At 38.6% G+C, this 23953-nt stretch overlaps 1 protein-coding gene across 2 annotated transcripts in view; it reads left to right on the top strand.

Moving 5' to 3' along the window:
* LOC149847322 (SWR1 complex subunit 6-like) overlaps positions 1 to 22591 on the top strand; it is a 35808-nt gene extending 13217 nt beyond the window's left edge. Inside the window, exons 2-6 of one of the 2 annotated variants that reach the window (XM_089998382.1) lie at positions 11243 to 11318; positions 11402 to 11508; positions 11853 to 11955; positions 22123 to 22229; positions 22321 to 22591. In XM_089998382.1, coding sequence (XP_089854508.1) covers positions 11404 to 11508; positions 11853 to 11955; positions 22123 to 22229; positions 22321 to 22524 — 519 coding nt within the window. In that variant the 5' untranslated portion in view covers positions 11243 to 11318; positions 11402 to 11403 and the 3' untranslated portion in view covers positions 22525 to 22591. Of the gene's footprint in view, positions 1 to 11242; positions 11319 to 11394; positions 11509 to 11852; positions 11956 to 22122; positions 22230 to 22320 lie in introns of both variants that reach the window. The other variant, XM_089998381.1, reaches the window with a different exon arrangement.
* The last annotated feature ends 1362 nt before the right edge of the window (positions 22592 to 23953 follow it).

Raw genomic sequence — 23953 nt, 5'->3', positions numbered from 1 at the left:
ATGTGTTCTAAGGAATTTCATAGTGACTCAATCTTGCATATATGTATTCTAAGGCTCTCATAAAAAAAAATCATAGTGATTCAATCATGCAAAAAAGTGTTATAAGGCTGTCAAAAAAATATCATAGTGGTTCAATATTGAATATATGTGTTCTGAGGTTGTAAAAAAAAAAAATAATAGTGATTCAATCATGCATAAATATGTTCTAAGCTTTTGAAAAAAAAATTTATAGTGATTCAATCATGCATATATGTGTTTTACTGCTGTAGAAAAATTTTATAGTGATTTAATTATGCATATATGTGTTCTAAGTTTGTAAAAAAAAATTATAGTGATTGAATCATGCATATATGTGTTCTACGGTTCTCAAAAAAATTCTAGTGATTCAATCTTGCATATATTTGTTCTAATGTTGTAAAAAAAAAATCATAGTGATTCAATCAAGCATATATGTCTTCTAAGGTTGTCAAAAAAAATTCATAGTGATTTAATCAAGCATATATATGTTCTAAGTTTGTCAAAAAAACTTCATAGTGATTCAATCATGCATATATGTGAGCTAATGCTTTCAAATAGAGAACTGACAATAATGATTTCAAAAGGCAAGTGGAGGTGTCGGGAACGCGAAAGATTTGCTGGAGAAGAAGTTCACTGGAGGTGTATGACGATTTGTGGTTATCGTTGAATAGCGATCTGTGGCATCGCAGCACAGTGATTGACAGTCCTACGCTGCGATGCCACACATCGCAGCACACTTGAACAATCCTTCGCATCACGCTAAGATTGACAGTCCAACAATAATCAACAACGTTCTACGCTGCGATGCCACATATCACTATCCACGTGTGATTAGACATTCGAACAATACCCAAAAATCACCATGCTGCGATGCCACAGATCGCTCTCCGACTCAAAGCACAAAGCTAATTAATTGATTGCGTTGAAAAAAAATATAAATACGGCTTTTCGCATGCCGCCTTTTTTTGATAACCGCCGCCAAATTAAATGCTTGCGTTCGAAGTATTCAAAAATACGTTTTCCACGTGTGATTTGACATTCGAACAATACCCACAAATCACTATGCTGCGATGCCACAGATCGCTCTCCGACTCAAAGCACGAAGTATCCAGCGATGGCAACAAATCCTTGCGGTATCTATTGATTATTTGCATCGCTGTAATCAGTATTTGTCTTCGCCAATACTTTGTGCGCTATTCTTTCGAGGCGAAGACAAATACAACGATTGCGAAGACAAAGATCTTTGTAATAGTTATTTCAATTGTAATCATTGCATTTTTTGGAAAAATGAGAAGCTTGACTTTTGAACAAAGATCTACGTTTACAAACAAATCTTTTGAACTTGTGCACTCGGATTTATGCTGCGATGCCACAGATCGCTCTCCGACTCAAAGCACGAAGTATCCAGCGATGACAACAAATCCTTTCCTTATCTATTGATTATTTGCATCGCTGTAATCAGCGATGGCAAACAATCGCTGTATTTGTCTTCGCCAATACTTTGTGCGCTATTCTTTCGAGGCGAAGACAAATACAGCGATTGCGAAGACAAAGATCTCTGTAATAGTAATTTCAATTGTAATCATTGCATTTTTAGAAAAATGAGAAGCTTGACTTTTGAACAAAGATCTACGTTTACAAACAAATCTTTTGAACTTGTGCACTCGGATTTATGCTGCGATGCCACAGATCGCTCTCCGACTCAAAGCATGAAGTATCCAGCGATGGCAACAAATCCTTTCCTTATCTATTGATTATTTGCATCGCTGTAATCAGCGATGACAAACAATCGCTGTATTTGTCTTCGCCAATACTTTGCGCGCTATTCTTTCGAGGCGAAGACACCCGTAGAGTCTAAGAGAGGATTTGCTTACTATGTTATTTTTTTTATGATTATTCAAGATTTTGTTGGATATACTTCCTTAAACATAAGCATGAAGTCTTTGCATCGTTTAAGACATATCATATGATGATTAAAAATCAATTTAATGATAATTTAAAAATCTTTAGAGTTGATTCCGGAGGAGAGTATCTTTCAAATGATTTTAAAAACTATCTTGAAAACCATAGAATAGTTCATCATAGATCTTGTCCAAAAACACCACAACAAAACAGTCTAGCTGAAAGAAAACATAGGTATATTATTGAAACAACTAGAACTTTACTCATTTCTCAAAACATTCCAAAAAGTTTTTGGGCCGAGGTGGCTCTTACATCCGTTTATCTTATAAATCACTTTTCTTCAAAAAATCTAAACAAAACTTTAGCTTTTAAAATTTTATACCAAAAGGAACCCGACTAAAATAGGTTAAGAATCTTTGGATGTAAATGTTTTGTCCTTACCGACAAAAATGACAAACTCTCACCAAAAGTCATTCCTTATGCATTTCTTGGATATTCTGAAACTCAAAAAAGATTTAGATGCTATGATGTTAAGAACGACAAACTATATGTTTCTAGGAATGTGACTTTCTTAGATAACGTTAGTGGTTTTGAGAAGGATGAATCCCATAAAGAGAATATGGATTACTCTTGTTTAAGTTACTATCTAGAAATGATGATATTTTTAGTGATGATGAACTCAATTAGTTTAGTAAAAAAGAAAATATAGATGAAGACAACCATCCTTCTTATCAACCTACTAATCCTCCCATAGAGGAAAGTTTATTTATTACCGAGACCCAAAGTCGGAAAGATGTAATAATAAAGAATTAAAAAGTAAAAGAATTTCACGTTACCGCAACTCATTATACAATTACAACAAATGTATAGCGTGATAAAAAAGAAAATCTAGGATTTATTCCGAGTCACTGGACGAATCTGATGAAATTTCATAGACTTGTCTCTCACTTTTTATTGGTGGACCGTCTATCCTGGGTGGCCTCCACGTTGCGAAACCTTGCCTAAGAAGACTGGTCATCATGTCCACCACTGCATTCAATTGGGTCCCCATAGTGCTTACTTCTGTCCTTAATTTCTTATTCTCCTTCTCAATAAGTTCGAACCTTGCGGCAGAGACCGTCTTCTCTTTTGGAGCAAGAGTTCGGTCTTCCTCGTGATTTGTTACTGATGGACTAGTCGTATTAACCTGATCGAGGCGACGTTTTGGTTGTAGAGGCTGTGCTACAACATGAGAAGGAACAGTTGGGAGGCATGGGTTGACAATTTTCTCAATCTTCCGATTTCGCCGCATTGGCTCCCAATAGCTTTCGAAATAGAAGGGATCAAATTGTCGTCCTTCATGATCATACGGTACGGCACGGACACCACCTGAGTTTCAATTAAATAATTCGTCTCTGTACCGATCGCTCCAATTCACGTGCCTACCCCCACCATTATTCATCTTCCTTCTCACCTCCAAAGGCTTATTTGGGATAGACTGCCCCAAGCCAGATTGTAGGAGAACTCGACTACCTTGCTGCATCTCGGCTTCAAAATTGCAGAATAGCCACAAATCGCGGCCAGACAATCTGGCAGCCTCCGCAACAACGTTTTCATCATCGTCCTCCCCATCTCCATAAGGTCTCCACAAAACCTGTACATTGGTAATTCTTTTTAATAACGAATGACAAATATATTAAAATTTATTTACGCATGATATGACAACAACGATATGCACTACGGAAGACAATCCTGCAGCGATGTATACTTAAGAATGCTGAACATTACAACGACTTATAATACTCAATGGTAAATGCTGACGCGATTGTAAACAATTTTAGAACGTTTACCTCGTTTAATTGCAGCCCATCTAAAATGGACTTAGCATTATAAACTGCGACGTTTATTCTGGCCCAGCGACCGATCTTTGGAAAACCACAAATCGGAGGGCCACACCGTGGACGCAATGGGATAATATGTTCCAACGCCCAGGCCTAACAAAAAAAATATTATTAGCAACGCCACAGACTGCAATGAGATTTGTCTACAAATACTAAATATGTAATCAACAAATACCTGAACAAATGGCCAAAATCCGCCAACTGTTTTCGTACCATTACTCGCACGGTGGAGTTGACTGTACAGGTGTGCGAGCATAGCGACACCCCAGGCATAGTTGTCGACTTCGTCTAAGTCTGCCAGGTACTGCAGCCACATGGAACTTATTCTCGAACCAGAACAATCGGAAAAATAATGTAAGAGCAAAAAAATATAGAAAGAAGCCGCACAACTCTTGGTCAGCTGTTTCAGATGCACAAGTAGCGGAGTGGCCTTCCCATTTATTACGGAAAACTGAGACCTTCATTGATGTGGAATTGCTTCCACCAGAAATACATTGACTCCATTCGGCCATCGACATTCCTAGAAGGGCAGTGCAGTTTTCCCTTGCGTTATAGTTTGAATGCCGTAATAGGACAGCACTGGCAGCGCACTTAAGGCCAGTGATCCTCGCCACATCTTCTAGAGTCATGGTGATCTCAAAAGAATCAAACTGGAATGTGTTAGTCTTATCATTCAACTTATTTACCAGGTGAGTCATGGTATTCCAGCAAGTTTCAAAATATTGCTGGTCCAAAAGGCCACCGAAGTGCATATTTTGTAGTCGGTCCTTCTGATATTCACTCAGTTGACCATACCAAGACAGAACTCCGAGCTTTTCACCTGGTGCTCTACTTCTCCTGTGACCTCCCTGTAACACAAAATAACATATTATTTCTACAAATTATAAATTACTTCCATTTGTACTTATAAATACTATTCTACTAACCGCTATAAATAATATCGGTTGCAGACATACTATCGCAGTAATCGCTATAAATATCAATACCTAACACAGTAATCGCTATACCAAAATCGCTAAACATATTATTAAATCTTCGCAGACAGGACAAATATATTTACCTTGGTCGCTATTTTCTGCTGTTCTCGCTCCAACCTGGAACTTTCTGGTGGGTCCACTGCCTCGAACTGACTTTCAATCTCCATCTCTACCGGCTCCACCGTCGCCTTCCTTTCTCTCGCCTTCCTTTTCTCATCCTCCTTCTGCTTTCTTTCTCTATCCCTATTCTCCTCCTCCTCCTTCTGCTTCCTTTCTCTCTCCTTTTCCGCCTACTTCTTCTGATTCCTTTCTCTCTCGCGTTTCTCTTCCTCCTTCCTTTCTCTCTCCCTTTTCTCCTCCTCCTCCTTCTCCTTCCTTTCTCTCTCTCTTTTATCCTCCTTCTCCTTCTGCTTCCTTTCTCTCTCCCTTTCCTCCTGCTCCTTCTCCTTCCTTTCTCTCTCCCTTTTCTCCTCCTCCTCCTTCTGCTTCCTTTCTCTCTGCCTTTTCTCCTCCTCCTTCCTTTCTCTCTCCCTTTTCTCCTCCTCCTTCTTCTGCTTCCTTTCTCTCTGCCTTTTCTCCTCCTCCTTCTCCTTCCTTTCTCTCTCCCTTTTCTCCTCCTCCTTCTTCTGCTTCCTTTCTCTCTGCCTTTTCTCCTCCTCCTCCTTCCTTTCTCTCTCCATTTTCTCCTCCTGCATCCTTTCTCTCTCCTTTTTCGCATCCTCCTCCTTCTCCTTCCTTTCTCTCTCCTTTATCTCCTCCTCCTTCTGCTTCCTTTGTCTCTCCCTTTTCGCCTCTTCCTCCTGCTTCTTCCTTTCCCTTTCCTTTTCTTCCTTCTCCTTCTCCTTCAGCCGCCTTTCTTTCTCCTCGATTTCTTGTTTCCTTCTTTGCAGCAGTTCTTCCACCTGCTTCTTCCTTTCCCTTTCCTTTTCTTCCTCCTTCTCCTTCCGCCGCCTTTCTTTCTCTTGCAGTTGTTGTTTCCTTCTTTCCTGTAATTCTTCCTCTTGCTTCTTCCTTTCTCTTTCCTTCTCTACCTCCTCCTCTTTCTCCTTCCGTTGCCTTTCCTTCTTTTCCTCATTCTCCTTCTGCTGCCTTTGCATTTCCTTAGCTTCCTCGAACTCCAACTCCCTCCTTCGCCTTTCCTTTTCTTCCTCAAATTGAGGAATATTCTGTTCCTTCTCTTCCTCCTCCTTATTCATTTGCCTTCGCCTCTCCTCCGCCTCCTTGTGTCGCATTGCTCTACTCTTCAAGTTTCTCCTACGAGCCTCCGCCATCATATTGCTAAAATCCCTTTCCCACTCCTCCGCCTTCTTTTTCCTCTTTTCTATCTGCTGTGCGTTAATCCTCCACCTTCTATTTATATTCTCTTCAATATTTCTGGCCTTTGCCTTCTCTTTGTCATCCTTGTTCTGCATCTTTCGTTCTTCAGAGTTCTTCCTTTGGTCCGCAGCTTCGATATCTGATGGATAATCCTCCGCAAAATACGATTCCAAGGCTTTTTCCCTGTCTTCATCGTTCTCAATCTTAAGTATATTTTGGTATCTTTCAAAAACTTTAGATAGATGGGACTGGCGGATCACTTCTCTAATAGACAACCCATAGAACGACGGGGTATCTCTAATCTGATGAGGCACAAACATTGCTAACCTGCACAACACAATACACGATTATCATCATTAGAAATCGTCGGAATATTTGGGTTCATAATACAAATCCTTGTATAAGAACCAATCTTCAGATTGAAGAAAGAAAACTTACACGAAACTCACCAAAACGATGGGAATTTGGATATTCCAACTGTAGAGTAAGCAACAGTAACAACTAATACGCAACAGAAGGTGGCAACGATGCTGCGACTGCGCGTAAGACGGAAACAGATGCTCTGGTAAAAAGGAAAGGATGCTCCGGCAACTCGAGATGAAAGCAAAGAATCTTTGGTAGAGTGCTTAGAGCGGAAACAGATTTTTTTGAACTATTTGTATCATACAAATAACGCTTGCTACATACGCAAACTCTGCGGAACGTTTTCCCGCGATATCGATGGAGGGCAGTTTTGTCATTTTCACGAACCGACGATTCAGTTTTTTAGAAGGAGGGCATTTATGTCCGTCCGAGGAAGAGGAATCGACGATTCAGTTTTCTAGAAGGAGGGCATTTATTTCTGTAAATTTTCAGCGATATCTATTGTCATTTCATTTCCCATTTTAACTTCAACGATACATTACAACCACCTGCGAAACGTTTTCTCGCGATATCGATGGAGGGCAGTTTTGTCATTTTCACGAACCGACGATTCAGTTTTCTAGAAGGAGGGCATTTATGTCCGTCCGAGTAAGAGGAACCGACGATTCCGTTTTCTAGAAGGAGGGCATTTATTTCTGTAAATTTTCAGCGATATCTATTGTCATTTCCTTTTCCATTTTAACTTCAACGATACATTACAATCACCTGCGGAACGTTTTCCCGCGATATCGATGGAGGGCAGTTTTGTCATTTTCACGAACCGACGATTCAGTTTTCTAGAAGGAGGGCATTTATGTCCGTCCGAGAAAGAGGAAGCGAATGGCGGTAAAGGTTACTTGAGTCTTTGCTGCAGCACCAAATTACGATGCAATATGATGGCGACCCACATGGGGATACGTGCCGGTCTGCATCTTATACGTGGCGCGGTTTGGAACCCCCGAACATGAGATCTCAGTACCGGCTCTGTAAATAATTCCGCAAATCGCTATAGCGATTTGTAGTGTCTTCCACAAATCGCTATAGCGATTTGTAGTGTTATTCAGTAAGCAAATCGCTGTAAATCCCTACCCGAATTAGGACCAACTTGTCAGGGCCATATCTCCCTAACCGGAGGTCATATTCCAAATCCGTAAAAAGTGGTGTCTTCGTTATTGAGCCTAGTTTATTTCTGTAAATTTTCAGCGATTTCTATTGTCAGTTCATTCCCCATTTTAACTTCAACGATACATTACAACCACAATCATCAAAAGAAAGATTGCCCAAGCCTTGCCGGATTCTGCACTGTTGCTTTTGAAATTGTTGGGGTCCTCTCGAGCGAGCTCTCCAAGCAATGGGAGTCCCATCATCGCCAAATCTTCCAAGGTGATCGTCATCTCTCCCCACGAAAACACAAAGGTGTTGGTCTCCCAGCATCATGCTTCAAACGTTGGCCTGACACTTTATGTTCCCTAAGGATGCCTTCAAAGCCCCGTAGATCCCAACCTTGTTCCAACCTCCTCCGAACTTGGGTTCCAGTCGCCGGAACCAGTCGGACAGCCCGGGCAGCGGCCTCATTGAACCTTCTAACCTGCAATTTCCGGACCAATCTGCCCTGCCGGACTTGATTTCGGCTTCGAGGGGTGGCATTTCCATCGACGTCTCAAACGCCGCAACCTCCTCTTCTTCTTCCACCTCTCCAACGATTGGCTGCAACAGTTGGGCTTCACCCTTCCAAACAGCTATGCTCAGAGCAACATGTCAACGTCCCACTGATAGGCAAAACAACATTTCAAAGGTTATTTATCATAATGCCAGCTTTAGTTGAATCTATTTTGATTGCAATGTTTGAAGCATCTCTTTCTTGCTTTGATTGTTTGTGTTTGTTGCTTGCTGCTTAAGTGCTTCTCAGTAAGCAGAATCTGGCCCTCATGCTCATCTCGATTGGATTACTGAGATTCCACCAGTAAGATCCGTAGTCCTTCTTGCTGCTAACTCTTTACATTTGCAGGTTGTTTCTTCAAATGATTATAATAATGACAAGTATGCGAAGGAGTTCAGTATCAGTGTTTCTAATGCGCTTGCTACTTGTCCTGCTCGGGTTTTGCCAACTCCTCGTGTGAGTTGATCAGAATAATGAACAAAACAATAAATTACATATGATCAACTCACACGAGGAGTTGGCAAAACCCGAGCAGGACAAGTAGCAAGCGCATTAGAAACACTGATACTGAACTCCTTCGCATATTTGTCATTATTATAATCATTTGAAGAAACAACCTGCAAATGTAAAGAGTTAGCAGCAAGAAGGACTACGGATCTTACTGGTGGAATCTCAACCCTCTAACTCTCTCTCTCTCCCTTCTATTTCTGCTTCTGTGCACATCCATCAGAAGATCCTACATTGCTCCATCAAGCACCGACTGACCTGCACATTGACTGTTGTGGGTCCTTACTGATGAGCTGCCTCTAAATTTATTCGACTCTGGGTCCTTACTGCACTTGAAGTTGAGTCGTTGTATTTTTTGTTATTCGGTGGGTGGTGAGGCCCTCCTCTACTCTCTCAAGACTCTTAGCTTGGGCAATCTTTCTTTTGATGATTGCCCAAGCTAAGAGTCTTGAGAGAGTAGAGGAGGGCCTCACCACCCACCGAATAACAAAAAATACAACGACTCAACTTCAAGTGCAGTAAGGACCCAGAGTCGAATAAATTTAGAGGCAGCTCATCAGTAAGGACCCACAACAGTCAATGTGCAGGTCAGTCGGTGCTTGATGGAGCAATGTAGGATCTTCTGATGGATATGCACAGAAGCAGAAATAGAAGGGAGAGAGAGAGAGTTAGAGGGTTGATGAGCCCCCGGACCCCCCTCCTGTAAGGGCAAAAGGCCATGAACACGCTGGGAGGAGCCCTCAGACCCCCCTTCTGTAAGGGTAAAAGCTCTGAATCAGACTCCATAACTCTTCAAGTTGAATGATGCTACCCACACTGGGAGGAGCTCTCAGACCCCCCTTTCTGTAAGGGTAAAAACTCTAAATCAGACTCCACAACTCTTTAAGTTGAATGATGCTACCGACGCTGAGAGGAGCCCCCAGACCCTCCTCCTGTAAGGGTAAAACTCTGAATCAGGCTCCACAACAGTAAATGTGCAGGTCAGTCGGTGCTTGATGGAGCAATGTATGATCTTCTAATGGAAAAAAACAAAAATAGAAGGGAGAGAGTGAGAGAGTGAGAGTTGAATGATGCTACCCACGCTGGGATGAGCCCCCAAACCCTCCTCCTGTAAAGGTAAAAACTTTGAATCAGGCTCCACAACAGTCAATGTGCAGGTCAGTCGGTGCTTGATGGAGCAATGTATGATCTTCTAATGGACAAAAGCAGAAATAGAAGGGAGAGAGAGAGTAAGAGGGTTGATATTCATGGCCTCCTCCAGGGGAGATTTTTTTTTCGGATAATCCTCCAGTGCAGAGACTGGGTCTTAAATAATCATCTTCGGGGCACTTAAGTCTTTACAACCACTCATTTTCAAGAACCGTCATTTTGTTTTTGCACCAATGGAGGAGAGGGTACTTAAGTCTTTGCAATCGCATCAAACTCCAACGCTAATTAATGGTGACAAACATGGGGATACGAGACACACATGCTTACATACGTGGTGCTCTTTGGGACTCCCGATCATGAGATGTAGCTAACCCCCCTGTTCGGGGGGGAACATATAACCTGCTTCGGTTTTCTTTGTTACGTCATTTAAATTATTGCGCTACAGTTTTTTGAAATTCACTTGGTAATTTATTTTAAATTCTTTAATTGTGATTCAATTATTCATTATTGATTTATAATTGCTCCCAACCGTGTCCCCGCTTCTCTCTCTCTCTCTCCCTCTAGAATTCTTTGCAAAAGTAGTTTGCTGCAACGGTTGCCCTGTTTCATTTGAGTTGTAGCTCCAAATTCGAAGAAATAGGCACCATCTCTGTCTTTGACTCTTTGGTAAGTCAATTTCCGTCTTTAGTTGGTTCCTGCCATATTTCTTTTTGGGTTGTTCGATGATCTTTCTTTCTCTGACATCTCGAATGTTGACATCTCTAGGCACATTAGATGATACCCAAGCTTACCCACTTAGGCCTGAGTTGTTTTAAATTAGCAAGATGCATCTCTGGTGGTCATTAGATCCTTTTGTAAGTCTACAACCTCCCCAGAACTCGATGTCACTTTCATTAGTGATCGAATGGTTGCCTCAACTCCTTTTTCATTAACGAAACCCTCCATTTCTATTGGTCAAAAGCAGGCGTGAGATAACAAATCAAGTGTTTAGTTAAGATTTTGAATAGCTGTCTGGAATTCAAAAGTTTTTGAGTTATGAAATAGAAGGCCATGCCAATGTCATCTTCATGAAGTAAAATTGTCTGTAATTGTATTTCCAGTTAGCAATTATTTATATGTTGATTTCCCATGAGGGCTCCGGTCATCTGGTAGGGGGACTCATGAAAATCACCACAATGTCATAAGTTCGAAACCCACTGATGTGTGTCCTTTGCTGGGAGGCTGAAGCTGGGTGTACTTCCTGGTGGACAAGGGGGACCTGGGGCTTTATGCCAATGGGCTCGGTGAGGGAGGCAGTTTTTCCTGGGTATTCCAAAAAAAAAAAATCATTGTATATTGATTTGGATGCATGTCACAGCCGCATTATTGTACATCCATTGATGGGTTCATGAAGTTAACCAATGGTTTGTGATATGCTAATTGAGTGTCAGGTTAAAAGAGTAAAACCATAATATCTATTGCTGGTTCAACAAAATTCCTGTGGGGCTCTCTCTGTCAAACATTGAGGTACTTGTCTTTTAACCAGGAGTTGTATTTCCTGTTCCACCCAATTATTTATGTGGTCTCACGAAATGAATTCCAGTTTGCAGTGATGGATGATGATGGTTCTGGTTCATATCGCCGGACATCTATCCGGAACCGCAAGATGGCTGCAAAAATGAGTGCTGCTCTTGCCAGTAGTGATAACCGGATGCAGGTAATGTATGCATTAGAACTCATTCAAAACTGACATGCATTTGTGCTTGATTTTTCTTCCATGAATTACTTTCTATTGCCACATTGTGAAATTTCTCATTTTCCTACTAGAATTAGTAGTTATTATTGAGGAATAATCACATTAATTTGCCATGTACTTCTGAATGCTTGCACCAAGATTAAAAAAAGGAGAGGGGACAAATGCATTAAGCTCTGGTGTTGTCTGCAATGTCGTTACATCTTGAAAACATATGTATATTGTGCTACATGGAAACCCTGTCAGTGCTTTTGCTATTTTTGTCTACCTAGTGAACTGATAGAATGTATCTCTGATTCTCTGTTTAGGCAGCCCTGGCTCGCCTTGAAGCATTGGAGAGTGATTATGCTGGCGTAGAGACAGTAGAAATCAATGATGATGAAGATGCTTCTCTTGATGAAGATGATCAAGGTTTGTCTTTGCTTGCCTTTGTTCTTTCACCTAGCAAATTGATTTAGACACAGATACAAGTGCTGTTATCATGTCAACAAAGTACTTCGATTAAATAGTATTAGATGTTGCTTTGATTAGATTTCTTATGTTTCTTCAGAAAGCTTAATGCTGCTGCGTTATGTGAATAATAAGAACCAGATAGTAGAGGTGGATATCAAATGTGTGACAGTCTCAGTTAAAATTATACCTTGAATTATATCTTGAAAGCAAGTAAGGGTTGTCATGTGCTGATTAGCAATGCAGTAAATCATGCTATTGAATTTGTGAGGTATTTTGGTTCCAGCTGATTAATGTGGCTAAGGATGTCATCAAGATCCTCCATTGGTCAAATAATAATATTGACAGAACCTTGTGATAAATGTATGTAAAAGAGCTTGATGACTGGGTCTCTTGAAAAGTAATGTGGAGAGGTATGGGTTCTATACACATCCTATACTGGTGCATGAATAAGAAGAGCTAATGCACTGGCCTAGCTAGGAGGCCTATATTGACCCCTCTCTCTCTCACACACAGACATATATATATATATATATATATATCGCATAGGTCTTTCTGATCTACCCTTCTGTGAAAAGTCTCACACACAATCAAGTTTCCAAATAACTTGATATTCAAAACATATGCCAACACAAAATAGCATAAAAAAGCTTCACACCACAAGAAAGAACAAGTGCTTCAAATGCACTGTGTTATTGCTATGAGGGGATAAAACCCTTTCATTCATATACACATACAATGGGCTCATTGCCCTTATTTATAATGCATTACACTTTGAAAGAGCCATTGGGTTATTCCCAACAGCTCTAATTAGAGCTGTTGGGAATCAGCCCAACGACTCTTATTTGACAGACTATGTACACAGTCAGCTACTTACTATGTACAGAAAGAGAACAAAAACTGAAAAATAGAAATAAATAAAATGAGAAATTACAGAAATGAGAAAATAAAAATTACAAGAATATACGTATATACTTTAAATATGTATTTATATACATATACTTATACATATACATACTCTTGTATTAAGAAGAGTATGTATATGTATATATATATATATATTCAAGTATATACATATATGTATTATTTTCTAACAGTCTCCCTCAAACTTATGGTGACATCACCGAAAGTTTGTCAAGTAAAAAGTTGAATCTTGGTGAGCACAGTGCCTTGGTGAAAAAATCCGCAAGTTGATATTCTGATGTCACCTATGTCACATGGGTGCGGGTGCGGGTGCGGGTGCGGGGATTCGGCACTTCCAAAAAAACCGGGTGCGGGGGTGTGGCAGGGGCAAAAATGTAAATATATATATATATATATATATATATATATATCATGTATAGTGTATATGTATGAATGTATGGTAGCTGTTAAGGTCCATGACATTTATGCCCAACTTACTTTTTACCATTTTTTCATCTTATATGGTTGTCCCCAAAGATGAAAGTGATGAGTTGTGGAGCCTGATTCATTGTTTTTGCCCTTGCAGGAAGGGGGGTCCGGGGGCTCCCCCCGGCGCGGGTCTCGCTGCACGGTCAGTGGGCGGGGGTCCAGGGGGGCCGCCCCTGGCAGGGGGGTTCTGCGCCCCCCCCCAAGTTTTTTTTTTAAATTCCGCAGCCCATTTCATAGGGCAATTTTTTTTTTAAAAAAAAAAATCCAAAAAAAAAATGGACAAAAATGACCCTGGGTGCGGTCAACGCACCCAGGGTCGGGTTGGCCACAACCGGTGCCGCACCCGCACTCGCTTCGAGTCGCGTCGACGCTGGTGCGGCACCCTGCTAGCCGAATCCCTGTGACATAGGATGTCACGTAGGGAAGATCGATAGTCTTCTTTAAATATTCTTCACGAACAAAATGACAATCCATCTCTATATGCTTGGTTCTTTCATGAAACGTATGATTTCGAGCAATGTATATGGAGCTCTTGTTGTCACAACATAATCTTGTAGGATTCTGAAGATGAATTCCCATATCTGAAATTAGTTGTTGGAGCCACACGATTTCCGTGGTAGTAGTTGTCATTGCTCTATATTCAACTTTTGTAGATGATAGTGACACCTTTTGTTGTTTCTTGTACCTCCATGAAAGCAAAGATTCACCTAAAAACACACAAAAACCAGTTGTTGAGTGTCTATTATTTGGATTCCCTCCTCAATCAGCATCAGAATATGCAATAAGATCTAAGGAGGAAGAAGAGGATAAAAAAACTCCTTTATTTATTATGCTTCTAATGTATTTGATAATTCTTATCACTGCACTCATATGAGCTGATGTTGGAGCGTGTTTAAATTGACTGGCTATATATACAACATGAGCTATGTCAGGTCTTGTAATACTCAAATACATAAGAGATCCCACGAGCTGTCTGAAGGGAGTTGGATTGTCTAAAGGAATTTCATCATCGACTTGCATTTTTATTCCAACAGTCTCTGGGGTGTCAACAACTTTATCATCCGATAGTCTTAACTTGTCAATAATATCTAAAGCAAACTTTGTTTGTGACAATATGTACCCTCTGTTAGAGTAGGATACTTCTATACCAAGGAAGTATGTTAGGAACCCAAGATCTCTCATTTCAAAAGAATTTTTTAAAAACTGTTTTACTTTCTTGATTCCTTCTTTGTCACTCCCTGTAATCAACATATCATCAACATATAAAAGTAAAATTATAATACCTGCATAAGAATTCTTGATAAATAAAGCTGTATCAGTATAGCATGGTTTAAAACCATATCTTGCAATAACATTGTTAAAAGTATCAAACCAAACTTTAGGTGCTTGTTTGAGACCATAGAGTGATTTTTTTTAATTTAAGTACTTTACCTAAAGGAATTATCAATCCAGGTGGAACATCCATGTATACTTCTTCATTAAGATTCCCATTCAAAAAGGCATTTTTAACATCCATTTGAAATATATTTCAATTTTTAATAGCTGAAATAGCTACAAGCATTCGAACAATAGTCATCCTGGCAACATGAGCAAAAGTTTCTTCGTAATCCACTCCATATTCTTGAGAATATCCTTTGGCAACTAGCCTAGCTTTATGCCTTTCCAATGATCCATCATTTTTTGTTTTTACTTTAAAAACCCATCTATATCCTATGGTCTTCTTTTCAATGGGTAAATTTAGAAATTTTCAAGTGTTAGCTTCTTTAAGAGCGTCTAATTCTATATGCATAGCTTTTATCCATTCGGGTAAATTTTTTGCTTCATTGTAACATGAAAGCTCAAAATATGAATGAATATCTATAAGACATGCTCTATGTATAGGAGAGAATGAGTCATAAGACACAAATTTATTTGAAATTTTTGAGGTTCGTTCAGATCTACGAATGGTGGTTTGTTCTGAAGGAATTTCTAATGCTTCATTACTTTGATTTACACTTTCATTGGTTGCATTTTGATTTCTTCTAGTGTATACTATTAGTTCAACTGTTGTTCTATCTTCAATAGGAGATTCTATATAACTATTTTCATCATTAGACAACAGTTTAAACAAGAAAGAATAATCAAAATTTATGTTTTGTGACGTGTTTCCTTCAAATCCACTTTCATTTTCAACAAAATTAATATTTCTTGAGACAAGAAGTTTATCATTTTTGATATCGTAGCATTTAAATCTTTTTTGTGTTTCAGAGTAACCAATGAACGCACAGAGGATAGTTTATCTCTTTTATCATTTAAAACATAACATTTACAACCAAAGATTCTTAGTCTTTAATAGTCAGGTTGATATTTGAATAATTTTTCAAAAGGAATCTCATTTGACAAAGTTTTTGAAGACATCTTGTTTATGAGATATATTGCGGTTAATGCAGCTTCAGCCCAAAGATTTTTAGGAACATTTCTAGTAGTAAGAAGGGTTTTTGTAGTTTCTATAATATGTCTGTGTTTTTTTTTTCTGAAATTCTGTTTTGTTGTGGGGTTCTAGTACATGATTTTTAATGTAAAATTCCTTCGTTTTCTAAAAATTGTTTAAACTTATTTGACAAATATTCTTCTCCAGAGTCAGTTCTGAGAATTTTGATCTTACTTTCAAATTGATTTTTAATCATGTTATGGAATGTTTTGAAGGTTGCAAATACATCTGATTTAAACTTAAGAAAGTAAATCTAACAATATCTAGTGAAGTCATCGATAAACACAATGTAGTAGGAGAATCCTCCTTTATAAGCAACAGGAGCAGGACCCTACACATCCGAATGAACTAATTCAAAAGGCATTGAAGAATAAAAAGTTCTTTGACCATAAGGCAAGACTGTCATTTTACCGAGTAAACATTCTTTACATTCAAAATTATCTTTACAAAGATTCTTGGTAACCGGTATAAAATTTAATTTCCTTATATTTGGATGCCCAAATCTATGGTGCCAAGTTCGTATATCTTTTGTTTGGGCAGTGTTACAAAATGATTCATTTGGAATACAAAGGAAATCTATATAATAGAGATCTCCTTGCCTAAAACCTTCCCAAATCAATTTCTCGGACTGACGATTCTGCACCCAACATTTACTTGATGAGAAAATGACATCATATCCATGATCCGAGATTTGAGAAACTGAAAGTATGAAGTTTTGGTATAAGTCTTATTTTTGGAATGTAAAATTTGTTATGTTTTGACAAATCATTTTTAAAAGTTTCAACACCCTTTATTTCCAAGGCAGTGCCATCGATAGTGGAAACAAAAGATGCATTCGAATTAGATTGACATTCGGATAATATAGACTTATGTGGGGTCATATGAAAAGAAGCTCCTGAATCAAGAAGCCAAGAGCACATACCAGGAGTAGAAGAGGATGCAATGGCCGCTCCTGAAGTAGATCCTATGAGTAATGGTTGCAATGCTTTCGTTAGTTGATATAATGATTTAGTGAGGTCTTTGAGATTCTGAGTATCCTCATCTTGTTTTGATGGTGCAGCGACAACACATTTTTCTTAAAGCCTATATTTGTATCTAGGACATTGAGGCCTAATATGACCAGGTTCATTACAGTTATAACAAATGATTTTTGATTCTCCTCTATTCTTGCTAAAATGTGGATGTTTATATGACTTTATATGATGCCCTGGTTTTGATGCGGCAAGTGCACAATCCTCTTCTTGGCCATTGCTAGAAGTAGCAAGCACACTAACATTTTTACTCATATTTAGTCTAGTTTCTTCTCCACTAAGTTTAGTGAGAATCTCATGAATAGGAGGAGGAGACGAAGATGATAACAAAAATACCCTTGTTTGTTCAAACTCAGGTCTCAAACCATAGAGAAAAGCGAAGAGTCTATCTTCTTCAACTTGAAGTCATCGTATTTTTATACATTACCTTCCCATTTAGATTCAAATTGGGCAAGTTGGGTCCATATGGAAGATAACTTTATAAAGTAATCTCTTACATTTTTATCTTCTTGTTTGATATTTCTAACTTTTTCTTAGAGATAATACTTGTGGGCTATATCTTTTTCGGTAAACATACCTCTAAGATATTCTCATGCTTCATTTGCCTTTTTGTAGCTTAATAGGTATGAGACAAATTTTGTCTCAACTCCACTTAGCATCCACGAAAGAATTTTTGCGTTTTTCATTTTTCATTCATCAAATTTCTTGTAATATTCTTCCATGAATTTGTTTCTTTCGTCAATACTAGTCTCAATCCCATTTTCACCTAGTGTAATTTTGGGAGTAAGTTCAAGAATAGTACCTCTTACGAATTTTCACAAACCTTGGCGCTTGATAAATGTCTCCAAGTGTCCTGCCCAAATGTTATAGTTGCTTCCTTCAAGTTTGAATGGCGGAATAAAGTTGGAGTTGCTTGTATTGTGTGGGAAAAATTCACCCATAGTGAATTAGAAGAGAAAAACTAATCACCACCACGAAAGAGAATAAGCACGCTTTTCGAGGCAACCCACCAATGCACGGTTGATCATACACCAAGCTTTGATACCATGTGAAAAGTCTCTCACACAATCAAGTTTCCAAATAACTTGATATTCAAAACATATGCCAACACAAAATAGCATAAAAAAGCTTCACACCACAAGAAAGAACAAGTGCTTCAAATGCACTCTGTTATTGCTACAAGGAGATAAAACCCTTTCATTCATATACACATACAATGGGCTCATTGCCCTTATTTATAATGCATTACACTTTGAAAGAGCCGTTGGGCTATTCCCAACAGCTCTAATTAGAGCAGTTGGGAATCAGCTCAACGACTCTTACTTGACAGACTGTGTAGACAGTCAGCTACTGACTATGTACAAAAAGAGAACAAAAACTGAAAAATAAAAATAAATAAAATGAGAAATTACATAAATCCGCAAAAGGGATAGACATAGGATGGATCCTAGAATTAAGTGGTGGGCACTGAAAGGAGCTAAACAAGGAAATTTGTAGAGCAGGTAGTTAAGGAAGCTGATTGGTGTCTCAAGGAGGATTCAAAATCAATGTGGAATAAGATAGCGGGTGGCATGAGAAAGGTGGCTAAGGAGGTATTGGGTGAGTCTAAAGGCGGTGCACCGCTAGGTAATGATACATCATGGTTGAACGAGGATGTCAAATTAGCTATTAAAGTTAAAAGAGAGTGTTATAGAAATCTAAGTAAGAGTCGTGATAATGAGAATTTGGAGAAGTATATGATAGCAAAGAAGGAAGCTAAAAAAGTAGTTTGAAACGCGAGGGATAAGGTATATAAGGAGGTTTATGACAAGTTGGATACCAAAGAGGGCGAAAAGAATATTTATAGGCTTGCAAAGATGAGAGATAGGAAATCGAGGGATCTGGGTATGGTTATATGTATCAAAGATGAAACGCAAAGGGTTTTAGTCAAAGATGAGGAGATTAAGGAGAGATGAAAAGATTATTTTGATAAGCTATTTAATGGAAGTCATGCTCAGGATCTTGGAGACTTCTCCATTCCTTTTCATGAGATGAATCATGACTTCATGTGCAAGATTCAAAAGAAAGAAGTTGCAGAGGCTTTGAAGAAAATGAAATCAAGAAGGGCAGTTGGCCCAGATGGTATACTTATCGAGGCTTGGAAATGCTTGGGTGAGAAAGATTTAGAATGGTTGACAAATCTTTTTAACAAGATTTGGCGGACAAATAAGATGCCTGATGAGTGGAGGAAGAGTACTTTGGTGCCTCTATATAAGAATAAGGGTGATATACAAGATTGCACAAACTATCGTGGTATAAAACCCATGAGTCATACTATGAAACTTTGGGAGAGGGTGATTGAGTATAGGTTGAGGAAGGTTGTCATTGTATCGGAGAATCAATTTGGTTTTATGCCTAGAAGATCAACTATGGAAGCTATACATCTTCTTAGACAACTTATTGAGAGATATAGAGAGAGGAACAAAGATTTGCATATGGTTTTTATTGATTTGGAGAAGGCATACGATAGAGTACCTAGGGATGTTCTCTGGTGGACAATGATGAACAAATGTGTTTCTCTCAAGTACATTAGTATAATTAAAGATATGTACGAAGGAGTAGTAACCAATGTCCGCACTTGTGGAGGGGTGACAACCAATTTTCCTATAACGGTTGGGTTACATCAAGGATCTGCATTAAGCCCTTTCCTATTTGCTATAGTGATGGATGAGCTTACGAGATCAATTCAAGAAAATGTGCCGTGGTGTATGTTGTTTGCTGATGATATTGTTTTGATTGATGAGTTTAGAGCTGACGTTAATGCTAAGTTAGAATTATGGAGACAGACATTGGAAGCAAGAGGTTTTAAGTTGAGTAAGAGTAAGACAAAATATATGGAATGTCGGTTTAGTAAGCAACGAAGTAGTGATGGGAGTGTAGTGAAGCTTGGTGAGCAAGAAATATCGGTGGATGATTGCTTCAAATATTTGAGATCTATCATTCAAAAGTATGGAAAAATTGATGGAGATGTAAATCATAGGATAAAGGTTGGGTGGATGAAATGAAAAAGTGCAGCTGGAGTGTTGTGCGATCGTAGAATGCTATTGCGGTTGAAGGGAAAGTTTTATAGGACGACAATTAGGCCCGCTTTACTATATGATACAGAATGTTGGGCTGCCAAGAGACATCATATTAAAAAAATGAGTGTAGCTGAGATGCGTATGCTTAGATGGATGTGTGGAAATACAATAAAAGATAAGATTCGAAACGAGGAGATACGTAAGAAGGTAGACATTGCATCCATTGAAAATAAAATGAGAGAGATTTGTTTACGGTGGTTTGGACATATTCGGTGAAGGCCTAATGATGCTCCAGTTAGAAAGATGGAGAAATGGAAAAATATGTTAGTTAAAAGAGGTCCGGGTAGGCCTAAAAAGACTTGGATGGAGATGATAGGAAAGGATATGGATGCTTTGAACCTCACCGAGGACATGGCATTAGATAAAAATGATTGGAAGAGAAGGATTCATGTGGAAGACCCAGAATGATTTTCTTTTTTGGTTCATATCGCCGACCCCAATTGTTTTGGGATGAAGGCGTAGTTGTTGCTGTTGTTGAGAAATTACACAAATAAGAAAATAAAAATTACAAGAATATATGTATATACTTTAAATATGCATTTATATACATATACATACTCTTGTATTAAGAAGAGTATGTATATATATATATATATATATATATATATATATATATATATTCAAGTATATACATATATGTATTATTTTCTAACGCCATCTAGTACTTGATGGTATGCTCCCTTTTCCGTGTTGGGTTTTTGTATTTTAGGGGATCCATTCTTTTATGATGCAAAAAACTAGATGTGGCCTGAAAACATTTGGAGCGTACTTGGAGAAAGAGAAATTAGCTCATTAACTGAACCCTTGTCTGGTGATGATGATTGCAGTGATGATTCAATAGCATTGAATTTCGTATGAAGCACGCCAAGTATCCAACTTTCTGCATTAATATCTCATTCACAAATTCATGTGACTGTTATTTGTTCTAAGGATACCTTGCACTCTGAGTGTGTGTGTGTGTGTGTGTGTGTGTGTGTGTGTGTGTGTGTGTGCATGCGAATGTACCAATGACTGTGAATGCTAAAGATAAAATAGCGGGACATGTAACAAACTAATATACTTTATTCCACCTCATGAAAAAGAGCTTCTAAACGGTGAGGCTGGTAGAAAGTAATATAACAACTGATGCAGTTCAGAATATTATGGCTATTTGTTTGTCCATATGACTAAGGATCTATTGATAAACATCAGATATCGGAAATTTATTAACCATATCTATCAGCCTACCTGCCTATCATCTTTCTAATAATGTCTTTCTATCTATTAGATAATGTTGTACATGCTCTATGTACAATCACTTGCATCTTTTCCCCTCCACACACACATGCATGTTTGAAGCACCAGTGTTGTATAGATTTGTGTCTAGAAACCCAAAAACACCTAGCATTACTGGCATTGACATAGGTAGGCATGGCATTTTGAAGCAGTCATGTTACATAGATCTGTGTCTAAAAACTGTTGATTCTCTTGTGGCAGTTATGAGTCTCTCCTTTCTACTATTTTTTACAGATCTTTCCATTCAATCATCACTTGCCCAGCTTCCTTGCCTAGTCATTGTAATGCACTTTATTGTTACCCCATGCCTTCATTTCGGCATTCACACAACAGAAAAGCGAGATTGGTTGAACTGATTTAAGAGCTCTGGAAAGCAAAAGGAACCTGTATCAATTATCAAGTTGAACCCAAGAGAATATCCAGTAGGGGCTAGCTGATTTCAAATGTATTACTTGCATCATGTTGCTTTGGTATCTAAAACAGTTTGCTATCATTGATAGGGTATAGATGATTTACCCTTGATGCTAATAATTGAAGTATAATTTTTGCCTATTGGTACTTTCAGATAGCCGCTTGCAGACATATTTTGTGATAGGATCTGATGAATAATTTGTTATGAACTGTTAAGTGATAGGCATACATATTTTTAGGTTTAGTGGTTCACATTATGCAGTATGTTTTGAGTGGATTAAAGACAATTATATGAAAATGGTCTTCAGTTTCTCTAAGGAACTTACTCTACTCTAAATTGGAAATGTTAACTGTAATTTGTTTGCTAGATTCCTGTATCTTCCTGCTTTAGAAGCTTGTTTATGTTGATCTTTTTTCTTTTATGGTGTAGCTTACATGCAAAAAAAACAGAAGAGTGCAAGACGTAAAACTAGGCAAGCAAAAGCACTTGAGAATGCAAAGAAGGCACCAAAATCTTTTTTGGAGTTGTTACATGAGGTAAGGGATGCCATATTGTTTTCATATTTGAGTTTCTCTGGAGGTGAAGTTCACATATGTTGCTGCCTTCTGTTTTATTTTGTCAATGCAGGCAAATCTGGAATCTTTGCCTCCACACATACCCTCCTACCTGACTGCTGCTGTTGGTCCTCCAAGTTCAACTGCCCGTCGGCATTTTTGTTCCGTTTGTGGATATATCGCAAATTATACATGTGTCCAATGTGGTACACGCTTTTGTTCGCGCCGCTGCCAGGTTGTACACTCTGATACTCGTTGTTTAAAATTTGTTGCTTGATATGGACAATCTCAGTGTATACATTATAACACATTGTTTCTAATGTTAACTTTTCCTTTTTTCTGAATATATGTATGGTTTATTTTGATGCATTCTATAGGCTATAGTGAAAAGTAGTTCTCTTATGATCACTCCGAACTTCATGAGACGATGGCTTAGTGGCTCGACCACGGATTATGAAGTTTCATTTCTGTTCTAGATATTGTTTCCCTAATGGGCTATTTGATGATTACCGAGACATTTTTTATCCTTGGAGAAATTTGTCCAAGCGTCCAAGTTTTTTAGTATTCCTCTTTTTCTTTGGTTAATGATGGGGGAACCACTAGTTTTTATGATCATCAGGAGGAATTTGCATACGCCGCCTTCTTTCCAAAATCTTTTGGTGTAGAACCGTTGGGGTACCCCACCCCATGCCCTGATGCCGAAATACAGCTTCCATTCCAGAGCCAAGGGCACTACGTGCTGCGACTTATTTACATCAGGTGGCGAAATACTCGTGATAAGATCGGCTTTCGCTATGGGACAGACTAGGGATGCAAGATGAGCATACTCTGAGAGGCCACCAATAACAAAGTTGCTCTGGACTAGGGCAATAAATTTTGAGGACTAACTACCTGTCCTCACGCTTCAACCCTCTGGTCCTGGCTTTGCCAACATTGGTTATAAAAAGTGTACACTGAGGTTTTTTTCATTACTGCAAGGCAATGTTGGCATTGGATGTGCCTCATCATTGGTGATTTTTTTTTAATGTAGCATCATGCCTCATCCTAGTGGTCGGCCTTGCAATTTCTATTTCTCTATCCATTCTTATTTATATCTAAAATGTGAGTAATACCAGTCTTTCATATCAAAATTTGCTAGTTAACTATTGATGATGTTGGCTCCATTTACTAAGGCCACGCAACCATGTTATGGACAGGATTCTACAAGAAAATATTTTTTTCCATTTGAATATAAAGGACGTTCAAGGGCTTGCTTGACAAAAGGAAAAAATCTTTATGTTGGTTGTATCCCATGTGATTTGGAACCACATGAGATGGAATAAAGGGCATGTTCGGTTGCATCTTTTAGAATCACTCTCTCAGGCTAAAAGAAGACTGAAATCTCATGTTCAACCTGAACATGAGATTTCAGGCAGCTGTGATTTTAGAATCATTCTGATTTGAAATCAGGGCAACCCGTTAGATTTCAAATCTCATGGGTTGCCCTGGTCACTCTGATTTCAAATCAGAGTGAGAGTTGAGGGGCTGAGCGTACCCCAAATGTGATTTGAGGTCATATGATTTCAAATCACATATTCCACTGTGATTTAGAATACCATGGGATTCACTTTAAATGTGATTTCAAATCACATTCTGTTTCTCATTTGCATGAGATTCCAAATCACATGTTTGATTAGCTGTGCAAATGAGATTCATTGTCTCATTTG

The sequence above is a fragment of the Nuphar pumila genome, chromosome 2 (assembly GCF_984573655.1).
Source record: "Nuphar pumila chromosome 2, dmNupPumi1.hap1.1, whole genome shotgun sequence".
Lineage (NCBI taxonomy): Eukaryota > Viridiplantae > Streptophyta > Magnoliopsida > Nymphaeales > Nymphaeaceae > Nuphar > Nuphar pumila.
The sequence above is the reverse complement of the archived record's forward strand: the minus strand, read 5'-3'. Positions and strand labels throughout refer to the sequence as shown.